The following is a 16,860-nucleotide window of genomic DNA, read 5'->3' on the forward strand; positions in this document are numbered from 1 at the left end:
TGTGCGTCCAACTTTGTGGCAACAGTTTGGGGAAGGCCCTTTCCCGTTTCAGCATGTCAATGCCCCTGTGCAGAAAAGCGAGGTCCATACAGAATTGATTTGTCGAGATTCGTGTGAAAGAACTTGACTGGCCTGCACAGAGCCCTGACCTCAACCCCAACAAACACCTTTGGGATGAATTGGAACTCCGACTGTGAGCCAGGCCTAATCGCCCAACATCAGTACCTGACCTCACTAATGCTTGTAGCTGAATGGAAGCAAGTCCCCGCAGCAATGTTCCAACATCTAGTGGAAAGCCTTCGCAGAAGAGTGGGGGCTGTTGTAGCAGAAAAGGGGGGACCAACTCCATATTTATGCCCATGATTTTTGGAATGAGATTTTGGACGAGCAGGTGTCCACATACTTTTGGTCATGTGGTGTATATGGAGCCGATTATATCAGAAAATGGAAATGAATAGTTCCAATGGTTTAGCAAAGCTGAGTTCTATTGCAAAAGATATTCACCAAAACCCAGACTTTTCACATGACTGGTCAGGAAATAAATAATGCTGCTGGAGGTAGCAGTGAAGTTAGTGAGCAGCAGTGTTGGAAAAAGTACCCAATTGTCATACTTGAGTAAAAATAAAGATACCTTAATAGAAAATGACTCAAGTAAAAGTCATCCAGTAAAATACTACTAGAGTTAAAGTCCAAAAGTATTTGGTTTTAAATATACTTAAGTATCAAAAGTATGAATCATTTGAAAGTTCTTATATTAAGCAAACCAGACGGCGCAATGTTCTTTTTTTTATTTACGGATAGCCAGGGGCACACAAACACAATTTACAAATTAACATTTGTGTTTAGTGAGTCTGCCAGATCAGAGGCGGTAGGGATGACCAGGGATGTTCTCTTAAAAAGTGAATTGGACCATTTTCTGTCCTGTTAAGCATTCAAAATGTAATGAGCACTTTTGAGTGTCAGGGAAAATGTATGGAGTAAAAGTAACATGTTTGTTTAGGAATGTAGTGAAGTAAAAAATATAAATAGTAAAATACAGATACCCAACAAATCTACTTAAGTAAAAATACTTTAAAGTACTACTTAAGTACTTCACACCACTGGTGGGCAGTAAATCTATTGTATAGACTGAACATACACTGAGTGAACAAACCATTAACAACACCTGCTCTTTCCATGACAGACTGACCAGGTGAATCCAGGTGAAAGCTATGATCCCTAAGCTATGATCCCTTATTGATGTCACTTGTTAAATCCACTTCAAATCAGTGTAGATGAAGGGGAGGAGACCGGTTAAAAAAGGGATGTTTAAGCCTTGAGACAATTGAGACATGGATTGCGTATGTGTGCCATTCAGAGGGTGAATTGGCAATACAAAAGATTTAACTTACTTTGAACAGGGTATGGTAGTAGGTGCCAGGTGCACCGGTTTGTGTCCAGCTGGGTTAAAAGAATGGTCCATCACCCAAAGGACATCCAGCCATCTTGACACAACTGTGGGGAGCATTGTAGTCAACGTCAGCCCCGACAAATTGATGTTGTTATTTGGGAAAAATGGGGGGGGAGAGATTCAATATCAATGTTTTCTACACTCAGTGTATATTAGATTATTCTAAATAATCACCCCACCCCTCAATGTTTTTGTTAGCCAGTCCAAGCTTTACATGACTAAGAGGCCAATGAACTGGACTATTGTGAGGGAGCGTTGGTGCAGTAGTAGGACTTGTGTGAAAGGGGTCAGATTGGTGTCAGTAAGTAGCCTAGCAGTGCACCTGGTCAGTGGACTAAGTGGATTGGTCTACATCAGTCTGCCTGTCAGCTCTCTACAGAGTCCCCACCGACCCCCCCACACACACACACACTCTGTTACATTAGCACCGTAGAAAACAAAAAAAACACACATATACACATCGCTTAGCTGAGAACATAGGTGCAGGAAAGTAATACTCCCCTCACCCCCGTTGGTAGTCACTTTATCATCTCTGCTCATTGGTTACATCAGTCACACAAGACACCCCAGAGGCCTCAACAGAATATTGTTACTGAGAAGTCTAGCAGGGAAAGAGAGCGGTTCAACTTCATAACTATAGTAGTTGCCATTCAATATTTACACTGAACAAAACCAAAATAGATTTCACTCTGACTTGACCTTGCGCTCAGTGACAGACGGTGAGGTCGGTGGCTGGACAAGCACTGGCTATTATCAAAGCCAGATATACTCCAAAATAAACCTTGATGAAGCCCAAGTTCACCATACAACAGATACAGTAGATCGAACACCCAGTGTGACATAGGCCATTAACCGAAATTGACAAACAATTTTCACCAAATGTAAATACCAATGTAGCCAAGATACACATGCGATAGCCTCCGATGGCGGCATATTTCATATCATCCGCCAAAATGACACACTGCTCAGCTCAGCCATAGAACGATGTAGCATCCAGTTACAACTGATAGGTGGCACTGACCTTGACCTCTGGGTCGTTGAACACTGGGCAGGTGTCCAGGGCATTACCGGGGTGATTACTCACTCACACATTATTATGTGAAATATTATTACACACATAGTAAATAAGGTTCTTACGAAATTTGTCTGAAAATGCAGTTCAAAACGTAAAAAAAGTGGCTCATCAAAACTATATTCTAGCTTGATAAATCAAATGCATTCAAAGGGATGTTGTCTATTCTTCTCATGGTCTATTCATCTGCTGAACCTCTGTGTGACAGTGTTGGAGAAGACAAGGCAGGACCCCATGTCCATTATTTTTATTCTGCATGCACACAGCAGGGCAGCCACGCACATACAGTGCCTTGCAAAAGTATTCGGCCCCCTTGAACTTTGACCTTTTGCCACATTTCAGGCTTCAAACATAAAGATATAAAACTTTTTTGTGAAGAATCAACAAGTGGGACACAATCATGAAGTGGAACGAAATTTATTGGATATTTCAAACTTTTATAACAAATAAAAAACTGAAAAATTGGGCGTGCAAAATTATTCAGCCCCCTTAAGTTAATACTTTGTAGCGCCACCTTTTGCTGCGATTACAGCTGTAAGTCGCTTGGGGTATGTCTCTATCAGTTTTGCACATCGAGAGACTGAAATTTTTGCCCATTCCTCCTTGCAAAACAGCTCGAGCTCAGTGTGGTTTGGATGGAGAGCGTTTGTGAACAGCAGTTTTCAGTTCTTTCCACAGATTCTCGATTGGATTCAGGTCTGGACTTTGACTTGGCCATTCTAACACCTGGATATGTTTATTTGTGAACCATTCCATTGTAGATTTTGCTTTATGTTTTGGATCATTGTCTTGTTGGAAGACAAATCTCCGTCCCAGTCTCAGGTCTTTTGCAGACTCCATCAGGTTTTCTTCCAGAATGGTCCTGTATTTGGCTCCATCCATCTTCCCATCAATTTTAACCATCTTCCCTGCCCCTGCTGAAGAAAAGCAGGCCCAAACCATGATGCTGCCACCACCATGTTTGACAGTGGGGATGGTGTGTTCAGGGTGATGAGCTGTGTTGCTTTTACGCCAAACATAACGTTTTGCATTGTTGCCAAAAAGTTCGATTTTGGTTTCATCTGACCAGAGCACCTTCTTCCACATGTTTGGTGTGTCTCCCAGGTGGCTAGTGGCAAACTTTAAACTACACTTTTTATGGATATCTTTAAGAAATGGCTTTCTTCTTGCCACTCTTCCATAAAGGCCAGATTTGTGCAGTATACGACTGATTGTTGTCCTATGGACAGAGTCTCCCACCTCAGCTGTAGATCTCTGCAGTTCATCCAGAGTGATCATGGGCCTCTTGGCTGCATCTCTGATCAGTCTTCTCCTTGTATGAGCTGAAAGTTTAGAGGGACGGCCGGGTCTTCGTAGATTTGCAGTGGTCTGATACTCCTTCCATTTCAATATTATCGCATGCACAGTGCTCCTTGGGATGTTTAAAGCTTGGGAAATCTTTTTGTATCCAAATCCGGCTTTAAACTTCTCCACAACAGTATCTCGGACCTGCCTGGTGTGTTCCTTGTTCTTCATGATGCTCTCTGCGCTTTAAACGGACCTCTGAGACTATCACAGAGCAGGTGCATTTATACGGAGATTTGATTACACACAGGTGGATTCTATTTATCATCATTAGTCATTTAGGTCAACATTGGATCATTCAGAGATCCTCACTGAACTTCTGGAGAGAGTTTGCTGCACTGAAAGTAAAGGGGCTGAATAATTTTGCACGGCCAATTTTTCCGTTTTTTTATTTGTTAAAAAAAGTTTGAAATATCCAATAAATTTCGTTCCACTTCATAATTGTGTCCCACTTGTTGTTGATTCTTCACAAAAATTACAGTTTTATATCTTTATATTTGAAGCCTGAAATGTGGCAAAAGGTCTAAAAGTTCAAGGGGGCCGAATACTTTCGCAAGGCACTGTACAATGGTTGTAGTGTACTGTAGTTAGTTGCATCCATCTTATTGAAGCCAAGGTTCGGGCCCGCACTGAGTGGCAGGAGAAGCTCCATTCTCAATATGGCCACAAAGCAAAAGTAAATGACCAAGATGTGTAAAAGTCAGGGTAAGTATTAATTGGTAATGATGTTTCAGACAAGTGGACAGTCCAGTACTCACTGTTCGCATGCCCTACAGCTAGCAGTGAGGGAGATGGTGCTTGCCTTGCCTGTCATGAATAAAGTCACGTCTTGTATGCTGCCTCAGTCTCGTCATAAATGTAATAACCTTTGAGGATCCACTCTTTCGAACCCTCCAAATGGCACGTCCGTTTCATTATTCCAACTTGGATTTTTTTTTTAGAGGTGCAGTATAGTAGTGTCCATTTGTCAGGTTGTTTTTACTAGCTAGCTTGGTTCAAGAGATGCAAGTGCCAAATTATGTAGACTCGCCCAAATGTGTCCAGGCAATACACACATTTAGGCAATACGCAAAATATGAAAATCGGCTCAATGCATCAAAAGCTAGGCAAAGCAGCGACACCTATGCTGACCCTGTCCATTAACAGTGACTGGATTCAGAAAAGGCCATGCGTCAATGAGTTAAAAAACATTTTTATGGATTTGAGTCGATGGAAAGAAATGCATGAATACCCTGCCGCCTTTCCTGAGGTTTTGATGCAGTTAAGCAAATTCTGAGCATAAAAAACACCAGAATGAGAAAAAAAAAAAAAGCTCCCCCACACAATCACACCTCCTCCTCCATGCTTCACGGTGGGAACTACACATGCGGAGAGCATGCGTTCACCTACTCTGCGTCTCACAACGACACAGCGGTTGGAACCAAAAATCTCAAATTTGGACTCATCAGAACAAGGACGGATTTCTACCAGTCTAATGTCCATTGTTCGTGTTTCTTGGCCCAAGCAAGTCTCTTCTTCTTATTGGTGTCCTTTAGTAGTGGTTTCTTTGTAGCAATTCAACCATGAAGGTTTGAATCACGCAGTCTCCTCTGAACAGTTGATGTTGAGATACGTCTGTTACTTGAACTCTGTGAAGCATGTATTTGGGCTGCAATTCTAATGAACTTGTCCTCTGCAGCAGAGGTAACTCTGGGTCTTCCTTTCCAGTGGCGGTCCACATGAAAGCCAGTTTCCTCACAGCGATTGATGGTTTTTGCGACTGCACTTGAAGAAACTTTAAAAGTTCTTAACATTTTCTGGATTGACTGACCATGTCTTAAAGTAATGATGGTCTGTCGTTTTTCTTTGGTGATTTGAGCTGTTCTTGCCATAATATGGACCTGGTCTTTTACCAAATAGGGCTATCTTCTGTATACCACTCCTACCTTGTCACAACAACTGATTGGCTTAAACGCATTAAGGAAAGAAATTCCACAAATTCACTTTTAAAAAGGCACACCTGTTAATTGAAATGCATTCCAGGTGACTACCTCATGAAGCTGGTTGAGAGAATGCCAAGAGTGTGCAAAGCTGTCATCAAGGCAAAGGGTGGCTACTTTGAAGAATCTCACATCTCAAATATATTTTGATTTGTTTAACACTGTTCTGGTTACTACATGATTCCATATGTGTTGTTTCATAGTTTTGATATCTTCACTATTCTACAATGTAGAAAATAGTAAAAAATAAAAACCCTTAAATAAGTAGGTGTGTCCAAACTTTTGACTGGTAATGTATACATATATACACATGTCACTGCCTGCATTATATTGCTAGCAAGTATGCATCAGGACAACCAACTATAGATGTTTGTAATGTATAAAGTTTACTTAGGAGAGGGAGACAGACCGTGTTCACACCATGGCCAGCGCCAGGCCACTCTGTGGCGGTGCCAGCAGGGCTGGTAACTGAGACAGGTGCAGCAGGCGTCCAGACGGGCAGAGGGGAGCGCCAGCACTGACAGTTTCCTGGCACCCTCACTCCTCTCGGACACTTTGCTACACATGGGATTGAGACACGCTCAGCAGTGAGCTGCACACACCGTAGGGGGAAAAGAGGAGATGAGAGGAGAAGAGTGACGAGTCTCATCTTATGCCAGTACAGGCTTGATACAACCTGGACTTTACTAGGTAGACCTGTGCTCATCTCATTTCTCCCAAAGGTAAACATGTAATTGACCAAATGATAGCAGAGTAATGTTTCATACAAATCATGGGAAAAGAAGGTATAGAAAGCCTCAAAGACATTTTACTTTTTGAAGATGTGAATCTAAAATAGGTATATCTTAGTTTTATTATAAAATCAATTGACAAACTATGACAACAAAACATGAAAAAGACTGACACCGTGCTATAAAGTCACTCTTAAAATACTGTATCAGAAGCACATATACAATTAGTATACAAAACATTAAGAACACCTACTCTTTCCATGACACAGACTGACCAGGTGAATGCTATGATCCCTTATTGATGTTACTTTTAAATCCACTTCAAATCAGTGTAGATGAAGGGGAGGAGACAGGTTAAAGAAGAAGTTAAGCATGGAGACAATTGAGCCATGGATTGTATGTGTGTGCCGTTCAGATTGTGAACGGGCAAGACAAACAAATGTAAGTGCCTTTGAACAGGGAATGGTGTCAGGCGCACTGGTTTGTGTCAAGAACTGCAACGCTGCTGGGTTTTCCACGCTCAACAGTTTCCCGTGTGTATCAAGAATGGTCCACCACCCAAAGGACATCCAGCCATCTTGACACAACTGTGGGAAGCATTGGAGTCAACATGGGCCAGCATCTCTGTGAAACGCTTTCAACACCTTGTAGAGTCCATGCCTCGACGAATTGAGGCTGTTCTCAGTAAAAGGGGGAGAGTGGTCCAACTCAATATTAGGAAGGTGTTCCTAATGTTTGATATACTCAGTGTATACAGGTGTACATGCATAGTAATAATTACAAAATTAAAGAACATAAACATTGAACTGTTGAACAGGGAGATGGAATTTCCTCAGCATTTTCTTACAGGTGAACGCTGTGTTGCCTACTGTATGTAAACCATGTACGTGTCTATGCAATGGACTCAGAGTTTTGTTGGGCTGTAGTGTTTATGAGGTCTCTGGGAAGACTCTCTCTGGCCTCCTGCATCCGTCTCCTGGCCCTCTGGAATGCCTCTGCCAATTAGAGCACAAATCCATTGTTTACCAGACTACTGTACTTTCTTTCACTCAGCATATTGTGTACCAGCATCTTGACATTTTGTTATTCTTTCTCAATGATTTGTATTTGGACATTACATTCCTTACCCAGGACATTGTAGACAGAACCTTGCTGACTGAAGCCTCCCAGCTGGTCCAGAACACTCTGCCTCCTCTTCTTCAGGGTGCTGGCATCAACAAATGCCCTTCACAAAAGACAAGCAGAGGGATGTCAAACAAACAGAGAAAATATGCCCCAAATGGAAAGAATCCAGATCTCTAAAAGTCTGAACCTTTTTCATTCTGCTGCTTTACCCCATACTAAAAGAACATAATACTGAGGACCCCTCATAAATAATCTGTAAATATTCACTGTGGTATTTTCATCCGTGCAACCAACAGAAAGTCTTGACTTGAACCAGACTCACCTGGCGTGCTGGATACAATGGAGGTTGAAGGTGACGCTGCCTGTGGTCTGAGTGCGGAAGCCAAAGCGACTCAGCCTCTCTCCCTACACAGATAGCGTTAGCTAGACTTGTATTTAAATACTTCTCTTCGAAGTCAGTGTTTTGAGGACTTTATTCAGAGAATTGCAGTATGTTCTTTGTACCTTGAAGGTTCCTGGGACTCTGACGTAACTGTAGTCCTCCAGCTCAGGGGATCCACCAATGAAGAAGCGTCTCAGTTCTGACACTGTTCCCGTCTGGAGCGGTCTCCAAGTATGACATGTTATTGTATGCTTCCCTATGGGATACAGACACACACAGCCAGAGTAGATCATCATTTACGCTACTTTCAGAAAACAATTCTGACTGTCATTGAACAGCACCATGCTCTATACACATCTTACCAGGGGTGGAAGGAATGACCAGGTAGCCATAGCCTTCATTTCTGTAGCGCTGCCAGAAGTCCAGGGAGAGGACTTTGAAGTATAGAACTGGCCATTGGGGGAGGGATTCTATGACAAAATAATTTGCAGGGAAATGAAAGAAATGCCATATGAAGTTATGCTATGATAAAATGCATGGAGCCCTGAAAATGCATGGTACAAATACAATTTTATGATAATTATGTTTAGGAATACAATATAAACTAAATATTTATTTTGTTTCTCCCCTCATCAATCTATACACGATACCCCATAATTACAAAGTAAAAACAGGGCTTTAGAAATGTTTCTAAATAAATAAAATAAAAAATATCACATTTACATAAGTATTCAGACCCTTTACTCAGTAGTTTGTTTAAACACCTTTGGCAGCAATTACAGCCGAGTCTTTTTGGGTATGATGCTACAAGCTTGGCACACCTGTATTTGGGGAGTTTCTCCCATTCTTCTCTGCAGATCCTCTCAAGCTCTGTCAGGTTGGATGGGGAGCGTTGCTGCACAGCTATTTTCTGGTCTCTCCAAAGATGTTCGATTGGGTTCAAGTCCGGGCTCTGGCTGGGCCACTCAAGGACATTCAGAGACTTGTCCCAAAGCCACTCCTGCGTTGTCTTGGCTGTGTGCTCAGGGTCGTTGTCCTGTTGGAAGGTGAACCTTTGCCCAGTCTGAGGTCCTGAGTGCTCTGGAGCAGGTTTGCATCAAGGATCTCTGTACTTTGCTCCGTTCATCTTTCCCTCAAGCCTGATTAGTCTCCCAGTCCCTGACGCTGAAAAACAGCCCCACAGCATGATGCTGCCACCACCACGCTTGGCCAGGTGATGAGCGGTGCCTGGTTTCCTCCAGGCGTGACGCTTGGCATTCAGGCCAAAGAGTTGAATCTTGGTCTCATCAGACCAGAGGATCTTGTTTCTCATGCTCTTAGAGTCTTTTAGGTGCAAACTCTAAGTGGGCTGTCATGTGCCTTTTACTGAGGAGTGGCTTCCGTCTGGCCTCTCTACCATAAAGGTCCGATAGGGGGAGTGCTGCAGAGATGGTTGTCTTTCTGGAAGTTTCTCCCATCTCCACAGAGGAACTCTGGAGCTCTGTCAGTGACCATAGGGTTCTTGGTCACCTCCCTGACCAAGGCTCTTCGTCCCTGATTGCTCAGTTTGGCCGGGCGGCCAGCTCTAGGAAGAGTTTGGGGGTTCCAAACTTCTTCCATTTAACAATGATGGATGCCACTGTGTTTTTGGGGACCTTAAATGCTGCAGAAATGTTTTGGTACCCTTCCCCAGATCTGTGCCTCGACACAATCCTGTGTCTGAGCTCTACGGACAATTCCGTCGACCTTATGGCTTGGTTTTTGCTCTGACATGCACTGTCAACTGTGGGACCATATATAGACAGATGTGTGCCTTTCCAAATCATGTCCAATAAATTGAATTTACCACAGGTGGACTCCAATCAAGTTGTAGAAACAGCTCAAGGACGATCAATGGAAACAAGATGCACCTGAACACAATTACGAGTCTCATAGCAAATGATATGAATAGGATTGGTTTTCACTTTGTCATTATGGGGTAATTGTGTGTAGATCGATTAGGGGAAAAAATATTTAACCCATTTTAGATTAAGGCTGTAATGTAACAAAATATGGAAAGAGGGAATACAATGCAAATTCACCCTCTGTCTCATCCTCTCTCCTGAAGAATGCCTCAAAGCTGAAAGGGTAGCTGAAGAAAGCCACGTCGTCCTGCAAGCACAATAAAAGCATGTTCAGGATGTTTGCCTATGTCTCTAATAAGAACAGAGATTAATGTGAAGACCGGAAGTATGTCCCCACCTTTCCTATGGTCTTTGTGCGACATGTCTGAGTCACTCCAGAGAGAGAGTGGAATGGCAGAGTGGACCAATCTAGGCAGAACAGGGAAGGTAGGGTTAGCTGAAAACAACTTGTTAAAAACATCCAGCTATATTCTCTAAAGAGACAGGAATTTAGTTAAAGTTAAAGATGTAAAAGACATACAGTATATTGACAATATGTGTAAGAAGTGGGATATTTTTCTCTATAAAGGTGATAGTTTATTTTGACTCACTGTGGGGCAGCTCCAGGAAAAAGTGGACGTATAAGTTGTCATATTCAAAGCCTTTGGCTGAGTCTGGAGAGAGCAGAGAAATGGTCACTACAGGAGACCTAAGGAAGTGACTATTTTAAAATACAGTATATTGAAAAGTCATATTATAACTGTCTCTCCCATGACTTACCTATTTCTCCATTCACCAACAGACGCAGAATTCCAGGGGGTGGCTGAAGGACACAAACACATAGATTTAATCCATCCCATCATTTCATACATTGACTGGCGTTTCACCAAAACCCTGAAATGTATGGGTTTCTGAGCATTAGTGGTTAATTGAATGACCAAATACTGAGCTAATACTGCAGATTACCTTTGCTGATTAAACAACTTGTGTTAAGGATCTGTCACAAACTACATACATACCATTTCAAAGTCCTGGCCAACCAAGCTGTTGAGGTAGTCTTTATGACGTACATAAAGCTGAAAGGAGAAAAAGAGAGGAGAGGTCATCATCATAGAAAAGACTCTAACCTGCCTGAAAGGCTATAATAATATTTCATCAGTGTACTGTACAGTGAGGGAAAAAAGTATTTGATCCCCTGCTGATTTTGTATGTTTGCCCACTGACAAAGAAATTATCAGTCTATAATTTTAATGGTAGGTTTATTTGAACAGTGAGAGACAGAATAACAACAACAAAAAACGAAAAACGCATGTCAAAAATGTTATAAATTGATTTGCATTTTAATGAGGGAAATAAGTATTTGACACCCTCTCAATCAGAAAGATTTCTGGCTCCCAGGTGACTTTTATACAGGTAACGAGCTGAGATTCGGAGCACACTCTTAAAGGGAGTGCTCCTAATCTCAGCTTGTTACCTGTATAAAAAGACACCAGTCCACAGAAGCAATCAATCAATCAGATTCCAAACTCTCCACCATTGCCAAGACCAAAGAGCTCTCCAAGGAAGTCAGGGACAAGATTGTAGACCTACACAAGGCTGGAATGGGCTACAAGACCATCGCCAAGCAGCTTGGTGAGAAGGTGACAACAGTTGGTGCGATTATTCTCAAATGGAAGAAACACAAAAGAACTGTCAATCTCCCTCGGCCTGGGGCCCCATGCAAGATCTCACCTCGTGGAGTTGCAATGATCATGAGAACGGTGAGCATTCAGCCCAGAACTACACGGGAGGATCTTGTCAATGATCACAAGGCAGCTGGGACCATAGTCACCAAGAAAACAATTGGTAACACACTACGCCGTGAGGGACTGAAATCCTGCAGCGCCCGCAAGGTCCCCCTGCTCAAGAAAGCACATATACATGCCCATCTGAAGTTTGCCAATGAACATCTGAATGATTCAGAGGACAACTGGGTGAAAGTGTTGTGGTCAGATGAGACCAAAATGCTGCCTATGACCCCAAGAACACCATCCCCACCGTCAAACATGGAGGTGGAAACATTATACATTTTAGTAATTTAGCAGACGCTCTTATCCAGAGCGACTTACAGTAGTGAATGCATACATTTCATACATTTTTTTTGGGGGGGGGTTTCTGCTAAGGGGCGGGACAACTTCTCCGCATCAAAGGGACGATGGACGGGGCCATGTACCATCAAATCTTGGGTGATAACTTCCTTCCCTCAGCCAGGACATTGAAAATGGGTCATGGATGGGTATTCCAGCATGACAATGACCCAAAACACACAGCCAAGGCAACAAAGGAGTGGCTCAAGAAGAAGCACATTAAGGTCCTGGAGTGGCCTAGCCAGTCTCCAGACCTTAATCCCATAGAAAATCTGTGGAGGGAGCTGAAGGTCCGAGTTGCCAAACGTCAGCCTCGAAACCTTAGTGACTTGGAGAAGAGCTGCAAAGAGGAGTGGGACAAAATCCCTCCTGAGATGTGTGCAAACCTGGTGGCCAACTACAAGAAACGTCTGACCTCTGATTGCCAACAAGGGTTTTGCCACCAAGTACGAAGTCATGTTTTGCAGAGGGGTCAAATACTTATTTCCCTCATTAAAATGCAAATCAATTTAAAACATTTTTGACATGCGTTTTTCTGGATTTTTCTGTTGTTATTCTGTCTCTCACTTTTCAAATAAACCTACCATTAAAATTATAGACTGATCATTTCTTTGTCAGTGGGCAAATGTACAAAATCAGCAGAGGATCAAATACTTTTTTCCCTCACTTTATGTACATGCATAAGGACAAATCTGACATTAGGCCACTTTGGGTTACAAAAACATCTGCCAAGTTTGGATTTTGGGGTGAACTACAATAAAAGTATTATTACAGTGCACCAACAGTGAATAACACTACACACTCAGTCACTCACGTCTTTATACATGCGCTGTTCCCGTTCCTTCTCCTCTGGTCTTATGCCTTCTGACACGTTCTCCAGGGTTAAACGCCACACCTCCCTCTTCTCCCCCTCCGTCTCAACTCTGGGCACAAACACACAGCATCATAACACAGTAAATGGCTTGTACTGTATGAATTCTGCTACCAAGTAAGTGACCCTTATTTGAGCTAGGGGTAAAACATTTTGACATCAGCGGGTGCGGGTCACTTGCCTGTAGGGCTCCTTGCCTTTGTTGAAGTCTGGTTTGATGGTAATCACTCCATTTCCATCTGCTCTTATCGTGCACAACAAGCATTCCTTCTCCTTTTGGCCAAGTCTGAGGAATACAAGAATACAATGCCACTTTTCAATTCCTGAATTGGAATCTACTTCAAAGTTATTAAATACAAAGCAGTGTAATAAGTGCATAGGCTACATAGGCAACAACCTGCCCACTTGACCCTATCCCCTCCTCTCTTCTCCAGACCATTTCCGGAGACCTTCTCCCCTACCTCACCCCGCTCATCAACTCATCCTTGACCGCTGGCTACGTCCCTTCCGTCTTCAAGAGAGCGAGAGTTGCACCCCTTCTGAAAAAACCTACACTCGATCCCTCCGATGTCAGCAACTACAGACCAGTATCCCTTCTTTCCTTTCTCTCCAAAACTCTTGAGCGTGCCGTCCTTGGCCAGCTCTCTTGCTATCTCTCTCAGAATGACCTTCTTGATCCTAATCAGTCAGGTTTCAAGACTGGGCATTCAACTGAGACTGCTCTTCTCTGTGTCACGGAGGCTCTCCGCACTGCTAAAGTTGCCTGGATTAGGACCTCTCTCCTCTGCTCTCATCCTTCTAGATCTATCTGCTGCCTTTGATACCGTGAACCATCAGATCCTCCTCTCCACCCTCTCCGAGCTGGGCATCTCCGGCGCCGCCCACGCTTGGATTGCGTCCTACCTGACAGGTCGCTCCTACCAGGTGGCGTGGCGAGAATCTGTCTCCGCACCACGTGCTCTCACCACTGGTGTCCCCCAGGGCTCTGTTCTTGGCCCACTCCTATTCTCGCTATACACCAAGTCACTTGGCTCTGTCATATCCTCACATGGTCTCTCATATCATTGCTATGCAGATGACACACAATTAATCTTCTCCTTTCCCCCTTCTGACAACCAGGTGGCGAATCGCATCTCTGCATGTCTGGCAGACATATCAGTGTGGATGACGGATCACCACCTCAAGCTGAACCTCGGCAAGACGGAGCTGCTCTTCCTCCCGGGAAGGACTGCCCGTTCCATGATCTCGCCATCACGGTTGACAACTCCCTTGTGTCCTCCTCCCAGAGTGCTAAGAGCCTTGGCGTGACCCTGGACAACACCCTGTCGTTCTCCACCAACATCAAGGCGGTGACCCGATCCTGTAGGTTCATGCTCTACAACATTCGCAGAGTACGACCCTGCCTCACACAGGAAGCGGCGCAGGTCCTAATCCAGGCACTTGTCATCTCCCGTCTGGATTATTGCAACTCGCTGTTGGCTGGGCTCCCTGCCTGTGCCATTAAACCCCTACAACTCATCCAGAACGCCGCAGCCCGTCTGGTGTTCAACCTTCCCAAGTTCTCTCACGTCACCCCGCTCCTCCGCTCTCTCCACTGGCTTCCAGTCGAAGCTCGCATCCGCTACGAGACCATGGTGCTTGCCTACGGAGCTGTGAGGGGAACGGCACCTCCGTACCTTCAGGCTCTGATCAGGCCCTACACCCAAACAAGGGCACTCCGTTCATCCACCTCTGGCCTGCTCGCCTCCCTACCTCTGAGGAAGCACAGTTCCCGCTCAGCCCAGTCAAAACTGTTCGCTGCTCTGGCACCCCAATGGTGGAACAAGCTCCCTCACGACGCCAGGACAGCGGAGTCAATCACCACCTTCCGGAGACACCTGAAACCCCACCTCTTCAAGGAATACCTGGGATAGGATAAAGTAATCCTTCTAACCCCCCCCTTAAAAGATTTAGATGCACTATTGTAAAGTGGTTGTTCCACTGGATATTATAAGGTGAATGCACCAATTTGTAAGTCGCTCTGGATAAGAGCGTCTGCTAAATGACTTAAATGTAAATGTTTTTCCCCTTGTGCTACTCACTTGCCCAGTGGTCCCATGTCCCCCATGATGTGCATGGTCTGAACAGGTGTGTTGACCACGTGGCTGGTCTTCACAAAGTCCTCCGAGGGCTCCCAGGTAATCAGCCTGGACTTGGGGATTGTGCTGTCACTGCAGACCAACAGAATACCACAAACACATTTTGCAAACAAGGGTATGGTGTAATGTGAACATACCGGTACACCGTCTTCAAAGCAGCACATCATGCTTCAAAGTTGGTTCAATTTCATTCACTTTAATAATAATTAACTTTGGTGAGTAACAGGGACCTACACTGGGCGTCTGTCCTGGCGTCTGTGTCTGACATTGGCCATCCTATGTGCCAGGAAGGTAGGGTTGGACTTGACCTGCGTCACCATACTCTGGGAATCCTGTAATGAGTATATCAAAAACAGCTTTAAAACACTCATGTTTCTTTGGGACAGAAACGAGGTAAATGGTACTACAATACTGGACAACCCACTTCTCTCGAGGAATTACATCTGTCCAGGATGGATTATTTTGAAAAACTTCAATGATATGGAGATTCTGTAGAAACCCACCCCTTCCCAATTGGTGAAACGGTCAAAATCGGTGTAGGTGAAAATCCTGCGGTTCCGTCTGCCCCTGGTCCGCTCCAGAGCCATGATCTCTGTGTGGTATTGTCTCTCCAGTGGAGTCTGGCATACTGACTCACTCTGGAACAAATCCACTTCATACTGCGCGCACACACACACACACACACACACACACACACACACAACTTACTATGCAACATCAAACTATCCTAAACAGTAAAGTCTTATTTGTTATAAGGACACTGGTAGAGGACCTACCTGACTGAACAGCTTCTCCTGCCAGCCTACCACCAACTCCTCCTCATCATCTACAGCTGAAAACAAAATCAAGATGTTCTGGTCCATATCTAGCCACCACGAAAATAACATCTACTCAACTAAGAAGCATCTAACATCTTTCTGTTTCAAAACATCTAACATCTTTCTGTTTCAAAACAGTGTTAATACCTGATTGAGCCGGTGAGTTGAGGTTGTCCAGCTCAATGCCTCTCCTCTCCTGTTGAGTCAAAACCTGCTGCTGAAGGTGTTGGGAGAGGGCTGCTGTGGAGGTGAATCTCTGAATATGGATCCTGTAAACACCATTGTAAATATAAACAAGGTAAACAGGATTCTAGCTAGCTAAATGCCATGTTTTCATGGCAAACTCGGGGATCAGGTCAAGCGCGGAATGTGGTTAGTCACCGTTACTGGGTGTTCATCATCTGCTTTGAGAGCTAACGTCATTAGCTTACGACAGTGTCTTGCTTTTATGGCAATGTAAGGAATAAAAGCCACACAAAAGCTGACTGCAACTTACTTCACTTTAAGGTTTTTGACAGCATCCCTGGAACGATAGACAGCTTCTCCTGTGTCGGTGCTCCAGCCGTCTGCCATGTTGTTACGTTGGGAACTTATTTCTTGATGCCTGCTAGCTAGCTATGCTGCAGTTGGTGGCTTAATAAATATTATTCTTAGCTAAATAGGAAGCTAACGTTAGCTTACCTAGCCACATACACACGCGCGCTATGTATCTAGCAGAAATATGGTTAGCAGCAGGCAATTTACTTGCTAGAATTTTGTAGCTAGTACTTTTCACAAGCGTCTGCTCGTTGCATGGTAACAACAGTCTGCCTGCCTGGTTGGGTTTCTGGCGAGCAATCCATCTATTTATTGGTTCACTACCGCCACCTACCGTGGGATCCAGTCCAGAGCAGCAGAATAAACCCCCCCACTGATAACAGGTAAGGTAATATCAGTACAATAATATTCCCTTGCTGTAAAAT

At 44.0% G+C, this 16,860-nt stretch overlaps 1 protein-coding gene across 1 annotated transcript; it reads right to left on the bottom strand.

Annotated features, from left to right (window-relative positions):
• Positions 1 to 6,680: 6,680 nt before the first annotated feature.
• Positions 6,681 to 16,785, bottom strand: mks1 (MKS transition zone complex subunit 1). Its single transcript, XM_014137324.2, has 18 exons — positions 16,395 to 16,785; positions 16,046 to 16,167; positions 15,857 to 15,912; positions 15,584 to 15,739; positions 15,315 to 15,412; positions 15,024 to 15,152; positions 13,124 to 13,228; positions 12,886 to 12,994; positions 10,965 to 11,021; positions 10,726 to 10,768; positions 10,557 to 10,619; positions 10,304 to 10,374; positions 10,144 to 10,213; positions 8,446 to 8,553; positions 8,206 to 8,339; positions 8,024 to 8,106; positions 7,704 to 7,801; positions 6,681 to 7,571 (listed from the first exon to the last, which is right to left on the bottom strand). Exons 1-18 carry the CDS (start codon positions 16,469 to 16,471, stop codon positions 7,468 to 7,470), a joined length of 1,683 nt encoding a protein of 560 aa, XP_013992799.1. The 5' UTR covers positions 16,472 to 16,785; the 3' UTR covers positions 6,681 to 7,467.
• Positions 16,786 to 16,860: the final 75 nt, after the last annotated feature.

Source organism: Salmo salar, chromosome ssa13 (assembly GCF_905237065.1).
Source record: "Salmo salar chromosome ssa13, Ssal_v3.1, whole genome shotgun sequence".
Classification (NCBI taxonomy): domain Eukaryota; kingdom Metazoa; phylum Chordata; class Actinopteri; order Salmoniformes; family Salmonidae; genus Salmo; species Salmo salar.